This window comes from Pipistrellus hanaki (genome assembly GCF_964339955.1).
Source record: "Pipistrellus hanaki genome assembly, chromosome: 10".
Lineage (NCBI taxonomy): Eukaryota > Metazoa > Chordata > Mammalia > Chiroptera > Vespertilionidae > Pipistrellus > Pipistrellus hanaki.
In genome coordinates, this window is record NC_140512.1 from 47,149,051 (window position 1) to 47,164,951 (window position 15,901).

The window sequence follows — 15,901 nt, forward strand, 5'->3', positions numbered from 1 at the left end:
GAATGAATTTTATCTTTCTGAAACATTTTATCTTTCTGAAACACCCGCCCTATGTCATTGGTGTTGCTTATCATTGTTTGAAAAACTGGTTCCAACCGCCTTTGTCGTCCAGTTGGCTCAAACTGCCGCTGAGCCAGGGTCTCCTCACCCGTCTCTGCAGGGCAGCGTGAACTTCTACCAGGAGACAGCTCAGCATGTGCAGTGTTAGCAGAGAGAAGGGAGCAAACGATTTTACTTCCTCCTTCTAGGGATGAGGCTCAAGAAAGCAAAAGAGAGCTGGCAGTGGGAGGGAGGCGAGGGGGGGTTGTTGAACAGATGTATTTTCTGCTGCAGTGATTGAGAAAAAGCTCCATTCTCCCCGCTGTATCTCTTCCGTCTCCTCCAGTCTGCAGGACTCTTCTACCCCCTCACCCCCCACTGAACTCAGAGGTGACTTGCACCCGTTTCAGCCTCAGGTTCTTTAGTTATAAAGTTCAAAAGAGGATGAACTCTACCTTTAAGATTACTCCCAGGTCAAACGTTCTGTGATTCTGTACCTTCCCTGGAATCAAAAGTGCTTGAACCACAACTCTGAAATGTAAAAGAACTCTTATACATGAGTTCTGTTTTTATTCTTTTAGTGAATTGACTAAAGTGAGAGTTTCAAAGACTGGAGATATAGACCACAGATGACAACATCTACTACCTAGACTGTCACACGATCCACTTCTTTCTCCAAGTAATATTTAGGAACAAATGTGCTATAAAAGGAGATGGGTTTCATACAGAATTGGAACTCTTTTTTAAAGACTTCTAAGGGACTCCCTCTAGTCACTTGAAAATGAAAGCTAACATCCCAGTAAGACATGTAACATATCAAAGTTCCAACCCAACCATTGTTCTTTAACTGTCTCCACCCCCCAGTTCACTGGTCCAAATCACTGGTTTCCTTTAACTGCAGACTACAATGAGAAATACATTTTACATTCATACCCAGTACATACAACACACACATGTACACAGATCATGTACAACTGAAAACATGCAGCAAACTCTTATTTTTATTCTATTTTTGTTGTTTTTAATGCTAATTACAACCTACTAAAAGTATTTTAGGACTCTAAAATGGGTTGCAAAATATAGTTTGAAAAGGCTTACTCTAGACACAACTATGTTGTTCAGATTTTAACTTTCTAGGTTTTTGTTTGTTGTTGTTGTTTTTAATTCTGACCCTAGGATATGGAGAGAGAAAGAGAGATAAATCAGTTGCCTTCTGTATGGGCGTGCACCAGGGATCCAACCCATAACCCAGTTATATGCCCTGACAGAAATCGAACCAGCAACCTTTCAGGGCACAGGATGACACTCCAACCACTGGAGCCACTCCAGCCAGGCTAGCCTCCAATTTTCTAAGACGGGACTTCACAGCTACAGTATATGAGCAGACAAACTTTGTGGACTGATCACACACCAACATAGATCAGTCCTAAAATCAAAAATTCTTAGAACAAAGTAAAAGCTACCCATTCAGTGACCTATAGAGCAAGGAAATTAAACACAAATGCTAAGCAATTCACTAAAGTATTTAACATTCTTCACCCTCTGGGAGAAAGCATTGCCTTTGGGGGAAAAGTTTTTCTGCTTGAGAGCAAATTCTCAAAAGACCGAAGTCAATTTAACACAAGCTGGTGGCTGAATTTTTAATAGTCTCTCCTTGGCATAAGTCCAACTAAATTGTTCTGTCTCGCTCTTACTCAACTAATAAAGAAGGTATTACGGTATAGTGATTTGAAGGAAACTGGTGCAGCATCTTTCTCATTTTGGGGGTGATCATTCGAAAGAAAAAATAAGGACTAAATACCGTTGAAACATGTGGATACTATGCTACTAAAGCAGTATTTCCTGACTCCAGTGACTATCATGAGAATGATTGTTTGCAAACACAGGGGACAGGAAAGTTAGGAGACTCACACTGGCACAGGCACAGACACAGCATTGCCCTCATTAACTTCAGGGGTCCCCATGTGGGTGGTGTGTACTGTAGGATGTTTCAGGGGGTGCTAGATTCAGAGGAACTCGCTTGGAAGTTTATGAATACTTTTTATTGTGGTAAAATATATATAACATACAGTATACCATTTTAATCATTTTTCTACACACAATTCAGTGGCATTAAGTACATTCACAATGTTTGCAACTGTCACTACTACCCATTTTTAAAGCCTTTTCTTCATCTCAAATGGAAACTTTGGACCCATTAACCCCTAATTCCCCATTCCCCTGCCCCTGGTAACTTCTATTCCACTCCCTATCTCTATGGATCTGCCCAGTGTAATGGAATCGTACAATATTTGTCTTTTTCTCTCTGGCTCATTTCATTTGCTAGCCAATATCTTTTAATCACCTCTTTTCTCCTGAAGCCAGCACTAAGGGATTTTTTTCATGAGCTCAGGAAAGCTTTTTAGTTTTTGGGTTTTTTTTCCAATTTTATTTATTTATTATTTTTTATTTTTTATTTGTTCAGTCTCTTCCCACATCCCCCTCTCCCCTTTTCCCCGAGAATCGTCAGTTCACTCTCCTTCCATACCTCTGATTCTATTATAATCACCAGTTAATATTGTTCATCAGATTTTTTTTTAATTTTTTTGGTTTTTAGATTCACTTGTTGATGGTTACATATTTGTTGTTCATAGTTTTTATCTTTATTTACTTTCTCTTCCAAAAGAACCCCCTTCAGCAATTCATATAATTCTGGTTTGGTGGTGATGAACTCCTTTAGCTTTTTTTTATTGGTGAAACTCTTTATCTGGCCTTGATTCTGAGTGATAGCTTTGCTGGGTAGATTATCTTTGGCTGTAGGTTCTTACTGTTCATCACCTTGAATATTTCTTGCCATTTCCATCTGGCCTGCATGGTTTCTGTTGAGAAATCAGCTGACAATCGTATAGGTGCTCCTTTATAGGTAACCACCTGCTTTGCTCTTGCTGCTTTTAATATTCTCTCTTTGTCTTTTGCTCTTGGAATTTTAATTATGATGTGTCTTGGTGTGGTCCTCTTTGGATTCCTTTTGTTTGGAGTTCTGTGCGCTTCCTGGACTTGTAAGTCTAATTCTTTCACCAGGTGGGGGAAGTTTTCTGTCACTATTTCTTTCAGTATGTTTTCGATATCTTGCTCTCTCTCATCTTCTGGGACCCCCATAATTCTGATGTTGGTTCGCTTGAAGTTGTCCCAGAGGTTTCTTACATTATCTTCAACTTTCTGGATTCTCTTGCCTTCTAGCTTCTGCGGAGGAGTGTCTTCTGGCTCTTTATGTTCCAAATCTTTGACTTGATTCTTGCGATCTTCCATTCTGTTTTTAGGACTCTGTATAATATTTTTTATTTCAGACAATATGTTCTTTATTTCTTGTTGATCCCTTATTATTTCTAGTTGATCCCTTTTCATATCCTCATAGATCTCGTTTATTTTATCGGCCTTTTCTAGGAGATTTTTGAACAACCTTATAAGTGTGGTTTTGAACTCTATATCCAGTCACTTTTTGTCCTCCATTTCTTTCCTTTGTGATCTATTTCCTAGTCTCGGCATTTTCGCAGCTTCCCTGATGGGGTGGAGTTTCAGGGTGGAGCCTACAGCCTTGGCTTCCGTAAGCCACGCCCTATGCAGCTCCTGAGTCTCAGTATTCCTCCGGGTCCTTCAGTACTCGCTGCAAGCACCTCTGAGAGTGAGGTGCCCTCGAGTTTTGCCTGCTCCCAAACAGTCTAGTCTCTCCCCCAATGGGCCAGGAACTGGGGTTCAGTTCAGTAGGAAGTGGGATTGGAGGTGCCGTTCAGAGCAGTCTGGAGCTTTTGTCTCCTTCCCGCCAGGGCAATCCCGTGGCACAGCCAACCGTCCCTTCTCTGCGCTCAATGTGCGCACCTCCAGGGGCTCTGCCTTTCACCGCTCCCCCGGGGTTCCGCCTTACAGCCCAGCTCCCTATGGATGAGCCTGGGTCCCCGGGGTCTGGCCCAGAACTGGGGTTCAGAGCAGTCGGAACTGGGGCTCAGCACAGTCCGGAGCCCTTGTCTCCTTCCCGCTAGGGCAATCTGGCAGCAGAGTCAACAGTCCGTCCTCTGCACGCAATGTGCGTGCCTCCGGGGGCTCTGCATTTCGCCGCTCTCCTGGGATTCCGCCTCACAGCCCCGGCTCCCTCTGTACAAGCCTGGGTCCCCAGGGTCTGGCCTAGAACTGGGGTTCAGCGCTGTCAGGTCTGGGGTTCAGCACAGTCCGGAGCTTTTATCTCCTTCCTGCTAGAGAACGCCAGCCAGGCACTCAGCCTTCCCCTCTTCGGCTCCGTCCTCTCCATGCGCGCCCTCTATACCCTTAGGCTTTTACAGCTCCTCTGCTCTTCCTTCTGGTTTTCTCCTTGCTTCTTTTTGTAGAATTTCCAGTCAGTCGACTTTCCTGTAGTTCTGGGTAATGTCCATTTTATATTTTAGTTGTATTTCACCGAAATTATGTGTGCAGCTGCGGTTAGGTGTTTACCTGTGCATCCATCTTGGATCTTCTCCTCAGGAAAGTTTTTGACAATAAGATTATGGCATCATGGGGATTGGTAAAGGAGCAGCCATGTGTCCAGAACTCAGCTTCCTCACAACTTTCCCTACACGGAGCGCAGCCAAGAACCAGAGCAAAGGCTGGGAGGTGCCCGCACCCTGAAGAGGACACAGTGCACTCCAGGGGAACCACTGGACCCTCACTTTTATTTTATTCTTACATTACACAAACTTCTCACAAGCTCCTGGAAACAGCATACTAGAGTGAGAGGAGAGAGGAGCTGCTGCGGCAGGCTCACCCCAAGAAGGAGTGATTGCGAGGAAAGGAGAAAGTCAGCTCTCCCTCCCCTCGGACGGTCACATGTCATCACTGTCTTCACACAGTAGGATTGACATTCCAAAGGATAGTCCCTAACAATCCACCCATTCACTGGAGAGTGGATCCAGGCACTGTGCAAAGCACGTGGAGAGTGGTTAGGAAGGCTTGGCGCTTGCCAACAAAAGGCTACATCATGGTCATTATTCTTTAAGAGAGACTCCCCTGTAATTGAAAAAAAATAAACAGTCCTCAAAAAAAGTATATATTCTATATAATAAAGAGCTAATAGACAAATAGTCATCATGTCATCATGCCATCACGCCATCACAATCCATCACGAGGAGGCTGCATGCACAGCTGGCACATGCAGGTGGCCAGGGCTGCGTGCATGGCGAGCCAGGTGCAGGTGGGCAAGGACTTGACACTGTGTGTGCGGTGCAGAGTCTCTGTGCAGCGATGCCAAGGGTCCCAGAGGCTCCATGTGGCGAGGCCTGGGGGTCCTGCTGCTCCACATGGCGCAGAGGCAGGACCCACGGCTCCGGCCTACCTCTTTGGGGCAATTGATCTCGGGGCTCCTGCACTGTGAGAGTACACAGGCCAGACTGGGCCCCCACCTCACCTCTATCTGAGTGCATGAATTTAGTGCACTGGGCCTCATGTAGGAGAGAGAGAGAGAGAGAGAGAGCGAGCGCGCGAGGACACTCCCAGTATTTCCCTTATGTTGATATATCTTGAAGTTTGGAATTCTAGGCAAGGGTAACTGGACCTGAGCCTCATTTTTACAAAACAGTCATTTGGAGCTGACGGCTGCCATGCGAAAGCCCACGGAGTTGCCCATTCCCCTGACTGGCTGAGAGGATGTGTGGGAGAGAACAGAAAAAGCCCCAGTTAGAATGTTAAGCATCCTCAGGAGAAGAGTAAGCGTCCTGAGAAGATAGGCTTTAGTCCTCTGGGTTTGGTCTTAAAGGGGGCTGTGAGGAAAAGGCGTAGCAGTGCATGAATGGGGCTCACGTATGAAAGCACACTTAAAAAATGGGCCAGGGCATTCACCTTGCCCCTCTGGCTATGTCTCAGCCTCGCAGAAGCTCTGTGTGCCTGGAATAGCCTGTGTCAGGCCCTGTTACATGCCTTTTCTCACCAACGTGCCTTGGGAGGTGTGCAAGTGGTTTTTTCTCTCTGGCCCCTCCCTGAGCCCTCCCCTCCTGCCTTTCTCTCCCGCTACAGCACGCTGTCCAAGTGCTGCCACGCGATGGTGGCCATCACCTACCCCTTCACCTGGCAGCACACCTACATCCCCGTGCTGCCACCGGCCATGGTCGACATCGTGTGCTCGCCAACCCCCTTCCTCATCGGGCTGCTCACCAGCTCACTGCCGCTGCTCAGGGAGCTGCCCCTGGAAGAGGTGAGCTCCCGGGGTGTCCCTGTGCCCTCCCGTGGGGGCAGAGGGCAGAGGGGGGTGCTGCCTAGGGGATGTCTCTTGTTCCCTTCCCATGGGAGACAGACGGAGGTGCTGCCTAAGCCTGTGTGACAAGCAGTGTCAGGGGAGCAGGGGACCCCACAGCTTTATTTATGAGATAGCCACACCCCCAAGTCTGCAAATAGGTCCTTTATCATATCAGTAAATGGGCAACCACCAAAATGTTTTAATGATCAAGTGCCGGTTTTCAGGTGTGCATCCAGGCAGAGTCTTACTTGGGGAGTCTTACTTGGCAGGTCTGTGGTTATTGAACCCCAGCCCCTTCCTCAAATTGTGTCTGTCCCTGAGCCCTGAGAACACCCAGCCACAGAGAGGGAACAGTGGGGACTAAATGCTGCCACTCTCTCCTGAACCCCTGGGGAACACCTGCCCTGAAAGCTAAACTGGGTCCCCAGATGTGGCTCCTTTAATTGTCCAGGTGGTCCTAAACTCGCATTAATATTAACCAGGTGTGGGTTTGAGCTGCAAGAAATTTGGATGCCCTATGATCCCTAACATGGCTCAGTTCAGTTCTATAGGGTGTCTAAGAAGGAAGGAAAAAGCCCCTTCAGATCTGGGGTCCTGGGATGTTAGAGCCCATATCCCACTGGCCATCCATGCCCTGCTCTTCCTCCCTCGTGTGCTGAGCCTGAGTGAAGGTCTCGCTCGCAGGGCCCTGCATGCGAAGGCCCGGCGCCCGTGTCACCCTAGTTCTGGCCCTGGGCCTCAGCCCGCTCTGGGGACAGAGGGAAAGGTGCTTTATCCGAAAACCTGACTAAGCCCAGCAGCTTGATTTGCTCTCCAGCTGGATCCACAGCTCTGGGTTTCTCCCTCCTCTCCCAATAAGAGAAATGACAGGGCCAATGGGTATCTGAGAGAAAGGAGAGAAGACTCTGGGTATGCCGAGACAGTCAAGTGGAAGGGGCACAAGTGAGGCCTCTGGCCTCTTTCCCCACCCCAGTAACCCATTTACTGAAAAGCAGCCTAAGATTTAGAGGCTCTGCCTTAGCCAGTCGGCAGCAGAGCAGGGAGTCCAGCCATGGCACACACATGTTCCAGCCTGTGGTTGCAGTGTTGAAAGCGTGGGATTCAGAAAAGCCCTTGCTCCCCACCTCCCTTCTTCATCACTTGTGGCCACAGTGGCAATGTCAGGAAACCACAAATGGCCCACTCCACCCCACCCCCACTGCCTCTTTGGGTGCCAAGATGGAAACAGGCTAAGAGCCCATCGCTATATCCCAGAAGCCCTGCTGACAATAATAGTTCCATTTCCTCATCTTGCAGGTTCTTGTAGTCGACCTCGTCAACAACCGGTTCCTCAGACAGGTGAGTGAGAGGGCCAGCTTCAACCTGCTGCTGGCTCTCTTTTTACCTCTCTGGTGTTTGGGGCTCAGCTCTCCGGCTCTGCGAAGGCTCCTGGGTGGGCCTGGGCATTCCCAATCCCCAGCCAGGTCTGGTCTGAGGAGAAGCCAGAAGGCGGGGCCAAAGAGGGTGGGTTTAGTAAAGGTGGGTTTTGTGACCATGTCTTCTAACAATTAGACTCATTGCATAGGTTTGTCTATAGATTCTTATATTTTTCAATATGCTTTTAAAGAATATTTGAGAACAAAGTTTATGATATAATATTAAGTGGGGTGGAAATTAGGATGCAAAATCATATGCATTTTTAAAAAATATATATTTTATTGATTTTCCACTGAGAGGAGGGGAGAGGGATAGAGAGCTAGAAATGTCGATGAGAGAGAAACATCGACCAGCCTCCCCCTGCACACCCCCCACCGGACACATGCCCGCAACCAATGCACATGCCCCTGACCGGAATCAAACCTGGGACCCTTCAGTCCGCAGACTGACGCTCTATCCACTGAGCCAAACCGGTTTCGGCTCATATGCATTTTTTTCATGTTTTTTAAAAAGGAGAAAGAGAGAATCCTATATAATAAAGATATAATATGCAAATTAACCATCATGCCCTCACACAAGATGGCTGCTCCCATGTGGTCACAAGATGGCCGGTAGGTGAGGGCAATTGTGGGCGATCAGGCCAACAGGGGAGGGCAGTTGGGGGGAACCAGGCCTGCTGGGGAGGGCAGTTGGGGGCAATCGGGCTGGCAGGGGACTGGTTAGGGTGTGATCAGGCTGGCAGGGGACTGGTTAGGGCACATGTGTCAAACACAAGGCCTGCGGGCCAAATCCAGCCCGCCAGGCCTTGCAATGTGGCCCGCACCGCGCTGTCATCACTGCACTCCGCTGTCAGTTTATGACATTGTCAGTTTATGACTGTTCAGTAAACCATTCGGCCCGCGATTTAGGCTGGATTTTAGATTTTGGCCCCTTCTCTGATTGAGTTCGACACCCATAGGTTAGGGGGTGATCAGGCTGGCAGGCAGAAGCGATTAGGGGCAATCAGGCAGGTGAGAGGTTGGGAACCAGCAGTCTCGGATTGTGAGAGGCATGTCCAACTGCCAACATCCCTTGAGGGGTCCCAGATTGGAGAGGGTGCAGGCTGGGCTGAGGGACATCCCCCCACCAGTGCACAAATTTCATGCACTGGGCCTCTAATATATATATATATATATATATATATATATATATATATATATATATATATGTGTGTGTGTGTGTGTGTGTGTGTGTGTGTGTGTGTGTATGCCTCTAAACAAGTTGGAAAGGAAAATTCACCAAAATATTAATGCTGATTGTGGAAGAATGAAAGGGAGACAGATTATGATGACTTTACATTGTTTTCAAACTTTCATGTATTTTCATAAACTACTTTATTAGAGAAAATAATGCACAATTATTTTCTCACTTATCATTTGCCAGAGAGGTCTAACTCCTACCAGGTCTTAGGGGTATTCTATTGCATTGCTTTTAAACTTGGAGCTGCCACTCTGGAAAGTTCTGTCTGTTGTGGTAATGCCATTTTCTATCCTTAGTTCCCCTCACTGTTACTTCCCAAAGGCCCTCAGGGAAGCCCTTCCCCGGGGCTCTCCAACTCTGAGCCCAGTTAATAAAGCCAGCTTGTTAGTTAGTTTGTTTGTTTGTTTTTATTTGAGAATGATAGACATTAATTTGTTGTTCCACTTATTTATGCATTCATTGCTTAATTCTTATATGTGCCCTGACCAGGGATCAAAACCACAATCTTGGAGTATCAGGACAATGGTCTAACCCAGTGGTCGGCAAACTCATTAGTCAACAGAGCCAAATATCAACAGTATGACGATTGAAATTTCTTTTGAGAGCCAAATTTTTTAAACTTAAACTTCTTCTAACACCACTTCTTCAAAATAGACTTGCCAGCCGTGGTATTTTATGGAAGAGCCACACTCAAGGGGCCAAAGAGCCGCATGTGGCTCAAGAGCCGCAGTTTGCCAACCATGGGTCTAACCAATTGAGCTTCCAGCCAGGGCCATAAAATCAGCTTTGATCCACTGGTCTTCTGCCTTGGCCAAGTGCCCTGATCAGCACCAGCCACCCTACAGGGTAGGGCAGCGGGAAACAGTTCTTGTATAGCCACTAAGTTCCAAGTTTTTTCACAACGTAATTGTATTGAATATTGTTCCCAAGCTTTATGAGATTTTATTGACATAAGTCATACAAAAGCATAAGGTTTACAACATAATGGTTTGATATGTATATATATTGTACAGTGATTACCAGAATAAATTTTGCATGGCCATCCCCTCCCATAACTACGTGTGTGTGTGTGTGTGTAGTGTGTGTGTGTGTGTGTGTGTGTGTGTGTGTGTGTAGTGATAACATTTAAGATCTACTCTCAGTAACCTTCAAGTATGTAATAGAACATTATTAACTGTAGTCACCAGGCTGTACATTAGAGCCCAGAACATATTCATCTTAGAGCTTGGACCAACATTTCCCCCAACCCCAGCCTCTAGCAGTCACCATTCTACTTTCTATTTCAAATAAGTTTTGGGGTTTTTTAGATTCCAAATATTAGTGAGAACATACAGTATTTGTCTTTCTCTATCTGATTTATTTCTCTTAGCATATTGCCTTCCGGTTTCATTCATGTTGTTGCAAAAGGTAGGATTTTCTTCTTTTTTATGGCAAATATTCCTCTTTGTGTGTGTGCACGTATCTGTGTCTGTGCGTATGTGTGACGTTTTCTTTGCCTGTTCATCCATTGATGAATGCTTAGGTTGTTTCCATGTCTTGGCTGTTGTGGATAATGCTGCAGTGAACATGGGATGCAGATACCTCTTCAACATAGTGATTTCATTTCCTGATGTTCCATCTCTCCCTCTCTCTTAAATCAATTTTTTAAAAATATATTAAAAAGAGATTATGCTTTGTCCATTGAGTATTCTTGGCTCTCTTGTGAACTATCAATTGACCATATATGTGTGGATTTATTTCTGGACTATTGATTCTGTTTCGCTGGTTTATGTGTCTGTTTTTTTTTATGCCAGTATTATATTGTGATGTTTTTTTTTTATTTCTATTTTTAACTTATCTTTATTGTTGAAAGTATTACAGATGACCCCTTCCCCGCACCCCCATTGAGCCCCTTCACACACACCCCATACTCAACACACTATTGTTTGTGTCCAAGGATTATGCATACATGCATGTAAGTTATTTGGTTGATTTCTTCACACCCCACCCCCTTTACCACTGAGATTTGACAATCTGTTCCATGCTTCCATGTCTCTGGATCTGTTTTATTCATCAGTTTATTTTGCCCATTAGATTCCACATATAAGTGAAATCATGTGATACCTGTCCTTCTCTGACTGGCTTACAAGTACCATACTGTTTTGGTTACTTTGTTAAAGTTGAAAATCAGAAATTGTGATGCCTCTAACCTTGTTATTCTTTCTCAAAATTGCTTAGTCTGTTTGGACTCTCTTGTATTTCCATATAAATTTTAGAATTGTTTTTTCTGTTTCTGTGAAAAATGCCATTGGCATTTTGATAGGGATTACAGTGACTCTGTAGCTCAGTCTGAGTAGTATGGGCATTTTAACATTCATTCTTACAATCCATGAACGTAGGATATCTTTTCATTTACTTGTATCTTCAATTTCCTTCAGTGTCTTGAACATTGCACTTAATCTTCACAATGAGGTGGATATTGACAAATGGGGAAACTGAGGCTCACACAGCTTGTAAGAAGTGGACTCAAGATCCAAACCTCAGACCTCTGTTGTTCCTTCCACTAGACTGAGCTGCGCAGGCCTGGCAGGCAGTGCACCCATGTGTCCTGCTGGCTGGGCACAGCAGCACCTCCAGTAGCAGGGCGATGCCCACCTGTCCTTTGTGCCTTACAGATGGACGACGAGGATTCCATCCTGCCCCGGAAGCTGCAGGTGGCCCTGGAGCACATTCTGGAGCAGAGAAATGACCTGGCCAGTGACCAGGACGAAGGGCCCCCCGACTGCAAGCATGGTTAGTGCTCAGCCCCTCCAGACTGCACCTCCCTCCATCATTAGGGAGCAATGGCCAATGGCCAAGCATTCCACTTGGCACTGGGTTAAGTAAGAAAATAGGCGAGAGAGTGATGCAAGGAGAGAAACTGGGTGCTCAATCTACTCACTGGATCTCATTTTAACCGTGAACTGGGAAAAGTTCTCTCTCACACACACCCCCAATTTGGCCCTAAAATATCTGTTTAAAGTAGGGAAAGAGCCCTGACCAAGAGTACTAGTATGTACCCGGGTTGCAAGTTTAATCCCTGGCCCCTGTCAGGGCACAAGCGGGAGGCAATCAATCACATCGATGTTTCTCTCCCTCTCTCTCTCTCTCTCCACTCTCTGGAAAAAATATGCTCTGGTGAGGATTAACAACAACAAAAAATAAGGAAAATAAAAGGTAGGGAAAGAAATAATTTAATACTTTGAGTAACCTTTTTATGGGTCAGTAGGATTTTACCTCGAGAGAGCTAGAAGTCGCTTGTATTACCGGTTGGCTTGTCTCAGAGGCTCTGACCCTCACCCGCTGACTCTTCCTCTTGCTCAGGCCCTGAGTCCAGCCCCTTGAACCAGGTGGTGTCTGAAGCCTTTGTCCGCTTCTTCGTGGAGATCGTGGGTCATTACTCCTTGTTCCTGACGGTGGGCGACCGCGAGGAGAGGACCCTGCAGCGAGAGGCCTTCCGCAAAGCCGTCTCCTCCAAGAGCCTGCGCCGCTTCCTGGAGGTTTTCATGGAGACCCAGATGTTCCGGGGCTTCATCCAGGAGCGAGAGCTGCGACGACAGGATGCCAAAGGTCAGAGGGCATCTTCCCTGAGACAGATGGAGGTGCCCCGGCACAGACGGGAGCAGTTTTCGGCCACCTCTGGAGAATGTTCATTTTTGCACGTCTGAGCTTCTGAAACTACCCTGATGCCCGTCTACTCAGATATCTCTTCCCCTTACTCGCCTGTCCAAGAGCACTTTCCAGGTTCTGGTGACAGGTCCTCTGTTTGTTCCATGCTTTCCAACTTGAGGAAACTCGTGGACACTCTTTCCTTCCTCTCTGCGGTTCCTTTGTCCTTTTCCACAGGCCTCCTCGTCCCTGCTGCCTCTCTTTCCTGCCCCTCTCCACCACGGAGCAGGCAGGAGCCACCTGGGCTGGGACAGCCTCCTGAGCCTGCCTGGCTGGGAGCTTGTGGGTCATCCATTCTCCTCCCCCCCTCTCTCTCTTCCTGGAGTTCATCTCTCCTACCTTCTCCTTGTCCCTGTCAGCTGGGTCCCATCACACTTCCCGGGATGGGAGAGGGGGAGGTGTGGGAAAGAGGGTAATGTCATTGCTGTCTCTTCCTTATGTCATCTTAAGCGCTTTTGGGAATCTGACAACTGGAAATTTTGGGAAAGGCTGTCACAGATGGGAGTTAGACTGCATAGGGGCGAGGTGCTCACCACTCAGAAGTGGCCGAGCAGCGGCCAGGCAGGGTCCCAGGGGAGCTGCTGGCCCAGGCCTCCGTGTCCTCTGGTGCTATGATGGCACAGACTGAGTTAAGGAACCAAACCATCCCCAGAGCTCCTTGCAAAATAAAGACAGCAACTGGCCACGCTTCTGGCAAAAAAGTTGATCTGATGAAGGGACCTGTTAAATAGAAGGCCTGCTGGGTACACATACTGGTAGATATGTTTACTGACCACTATTTGATAGAGAGGCCCAAGCGTCAAACTTAAAAGCAGTACAGAAGGAGCCCACTGTCCACTAGGACCAGAGAGAAATGAAGACAGTCCTGAGGCTCAGACCCGGGTGAGCACTGATGGCCCTGAGAGGTGGCCTGCCCCGCCTTCCTGAGATCACAGGTGGCACCCAGACTGCCAGCAGGCCACACCACGTGTGGAGAACGCGAGGAACAGGGAAACTCCAGGAGTTCCTGAGAGCCAGGACCATCTGGTTTATCTTGAGACCTCGGGCCTGGCACAGTGGAGACACTTGGAAGGTGTTTGTTGAGTCAAAATAGGATTTTGTGTGGGAGCCGGCTTTACAGCTTTCCAAAGACAGTTATTGCACAAAGTTGGGCAATTATAGGGGTCATAAAAACTCTTATAAACCTATGATTCAGAGCATGTTTAGAGGAGCAGCTCATCTCAGAAGCAAGTTCCTCTTTGCTGTGGCAGTAAGGAAACGGGGATGGTTAGAAGTGCCCAGAGAGGGGACCATACTGACCGGGATTTCTCTTGTCAACAGGTCTGTTTGAGGTCCGTGCCCAAGAGTACCTGGAGACACTCCCCAGTGGAGAGCACAGCGGTGTCAACAAGTTCCTGAAGGGACTAGGTAAGACCAAGTGGCTCGGTCCCCATCGTTAGCCTCTGGTCCGTGGCTCCTGGCCAGTTCCTCCACTGGAGCCGGTTCCAAAATAACACAGAGCTCTCTGGCCTGTGCTGGGCAGGCAAAGTCGGCATTGCGGCCTCCTGTCCCAGTCCTACTCCAAAGTATAAAGAGAGGACACCGAGGCCCCTCCCCACTCTCCTGGGCTCCTGGGCTGTCTCACTACCTTCGTTCACTGTCATCTCCCTCACTCCCGAGTCTTCTGGGCACTGAGCTTAGGCAGCAGGGTGAGTGGAAGCAGGCAGGGTGTCCGGCAGCACAGAGGTGGCCCAGCCTCTCGGTGCCCTGCAAAGTGGAAACATAAAAGTGAAAAGGACTACGGCTTACTTAGTAACAAGGTCCTTGTTGGAAAAGGATGAAGAACAAATCAACAGAGAAGGAGGCCCTGGCTGGGTGGCTCACTTGGTTAAAGCGTCACCCTGATATGCCAAAAGAGAGGAAGGAGGGCGCAGGCCCCAGGACGGGGGAGCTGGGCAGTGAGGACCACAGGAGCGCCTGCCGAGGGCCTGCTTGTCCCTCAGGGTGGGCAGACGCCACTTGGGGCGGGACTTCCCACTCGCAGCACCGCTGGGCGTTTTCTCGCTGGGCTCCTCGGGGACCGTCATGTTCAGAGATTCCCATTTACCATTTCAGAAGCAGTGTCTGCAGCTCTTCCTTAGTCCGAGAAAGACCCCTTTTCCTTGGGGAGGTGCAGAGACTGCGAGGCAGGAGGGAGGCCAACACCCGGAGGGGCACAGAGTGGGCTCCCTCCGGGCTGGCCTGGGAGGCAAGGTTATCCACCCTGCAGCTGCGGTGAAGAGGGAAGACTTAACCTCCTTCCTCTCCTGGTGAAATGCTCCCATTTTTCTTTTTTAGGCAATAAAATGAAGTTCCTCCACAAGAAATAACCCTCCGCCCGGACTCGAAGAAAAAGTTCGTCCCAGAGCAGCCGCGTGTTTAAAGACAGTCCTGTGGCCTTTCTGAACCGACCCCGGGCATCCCAGCTCTGCCGGGTCAAGGCCAGGGGGGATTCTGGCCACTACTGGGTTGAGACCAGGCCTGTCGCCGACATGCAGATGGATTGTTTTGGTTGCTGGTTTTTGCATTTTTAATTTTTTTTTAAATCTTAGATATTAAAAAAAAGAAAAATGTTTGGGTTTTCTTGTTATTATGCCAGGGCTAAGAAAACTTTCCTGCCCCTTGTCATCTTTCCCTGGCTCACCCGGCCTGGCATCCCTCCTCGGGGCCGAACTGGGGACAGAGGCGGGTGTTAGGGAGGTGCTGTGGTAACCCCAAAGGTTCAGGGCAGAGCCCGTGGGGAAAGGATTGGCCCTTCTGTGGAGGAGTCTGACCTGGGCTCCAAGGATTTAGGCTTCTCTGGAGAAGCTGCAACCAGAGTGGCCAGTGATGCCACCTGGTGGCCGAGGCCATAGCTGTCGGGCCTCCAACTCCTCTGCCAAAGGGGCCTGTCTTCTGGGCCTCTTCTTCTCTTTTCTCTTAGAAGCCTTAGCACCGACCACTGCCCAAGCCGAGCCGTCCATGACTTTTGAGGTACACGCAAAAAGAGGAAATCGTAAGATCTATTAATAAAACGTTCGTAGGGTCCCAAAGGATATGATCGTAAAGTATCATGGAGCACACCCTCTAACACATAAAGCCACAGCTTTGACCCTACTCGCATTTATTACTATATGAAGTATTCCCATCTCGTTGTAGGGACCCAGATCAGCAGAGACAAAACGGTGGGTGGATAAATGGAGGGACCTTTGTAAATGAGAGAGCATCAAAGTTTGGAGACAGCTTCGTGAGACTTGTGCATCCATCAGGCAGCTTGCCCTCCTGCAG

The 15,901-nt window shown here is 47.9% G+C and overlaps 1 protein-coding gene across 1 annotated transcript in view; it reads left to right on the top strand.

The window, feature by feature from the left end:
* DENND2A (DENN domain containing 2A) overlaps window positions 1-15,205 on the top strand; it is a 95,617-nt gene extending 80,412 nt beyond the window's left edge. The window contains 6 exon segments of the mRNA XM_084896734.1: window positions 6,055-6,232; window positions 7,571-7,612; window positions 11,584-11,701; window positions 12,272-12,517; window positions 13,937-14,023; window positions 14,933-15,205. Coding sequence (XP_084752860.1) covers window positions 6,055-6,232; window positions 7,571-7,612; window positions 11,584-11,701; window positions 12,272-12,517; window positions 13,937-14,023; window positions 14,933-14,964 — 703 coding nt within the window. The 3' untranslated portion in view covers window positions 14,965-15,205.
* Window positions 15,206-15,901: the final 696 nt, after the last annotated feature.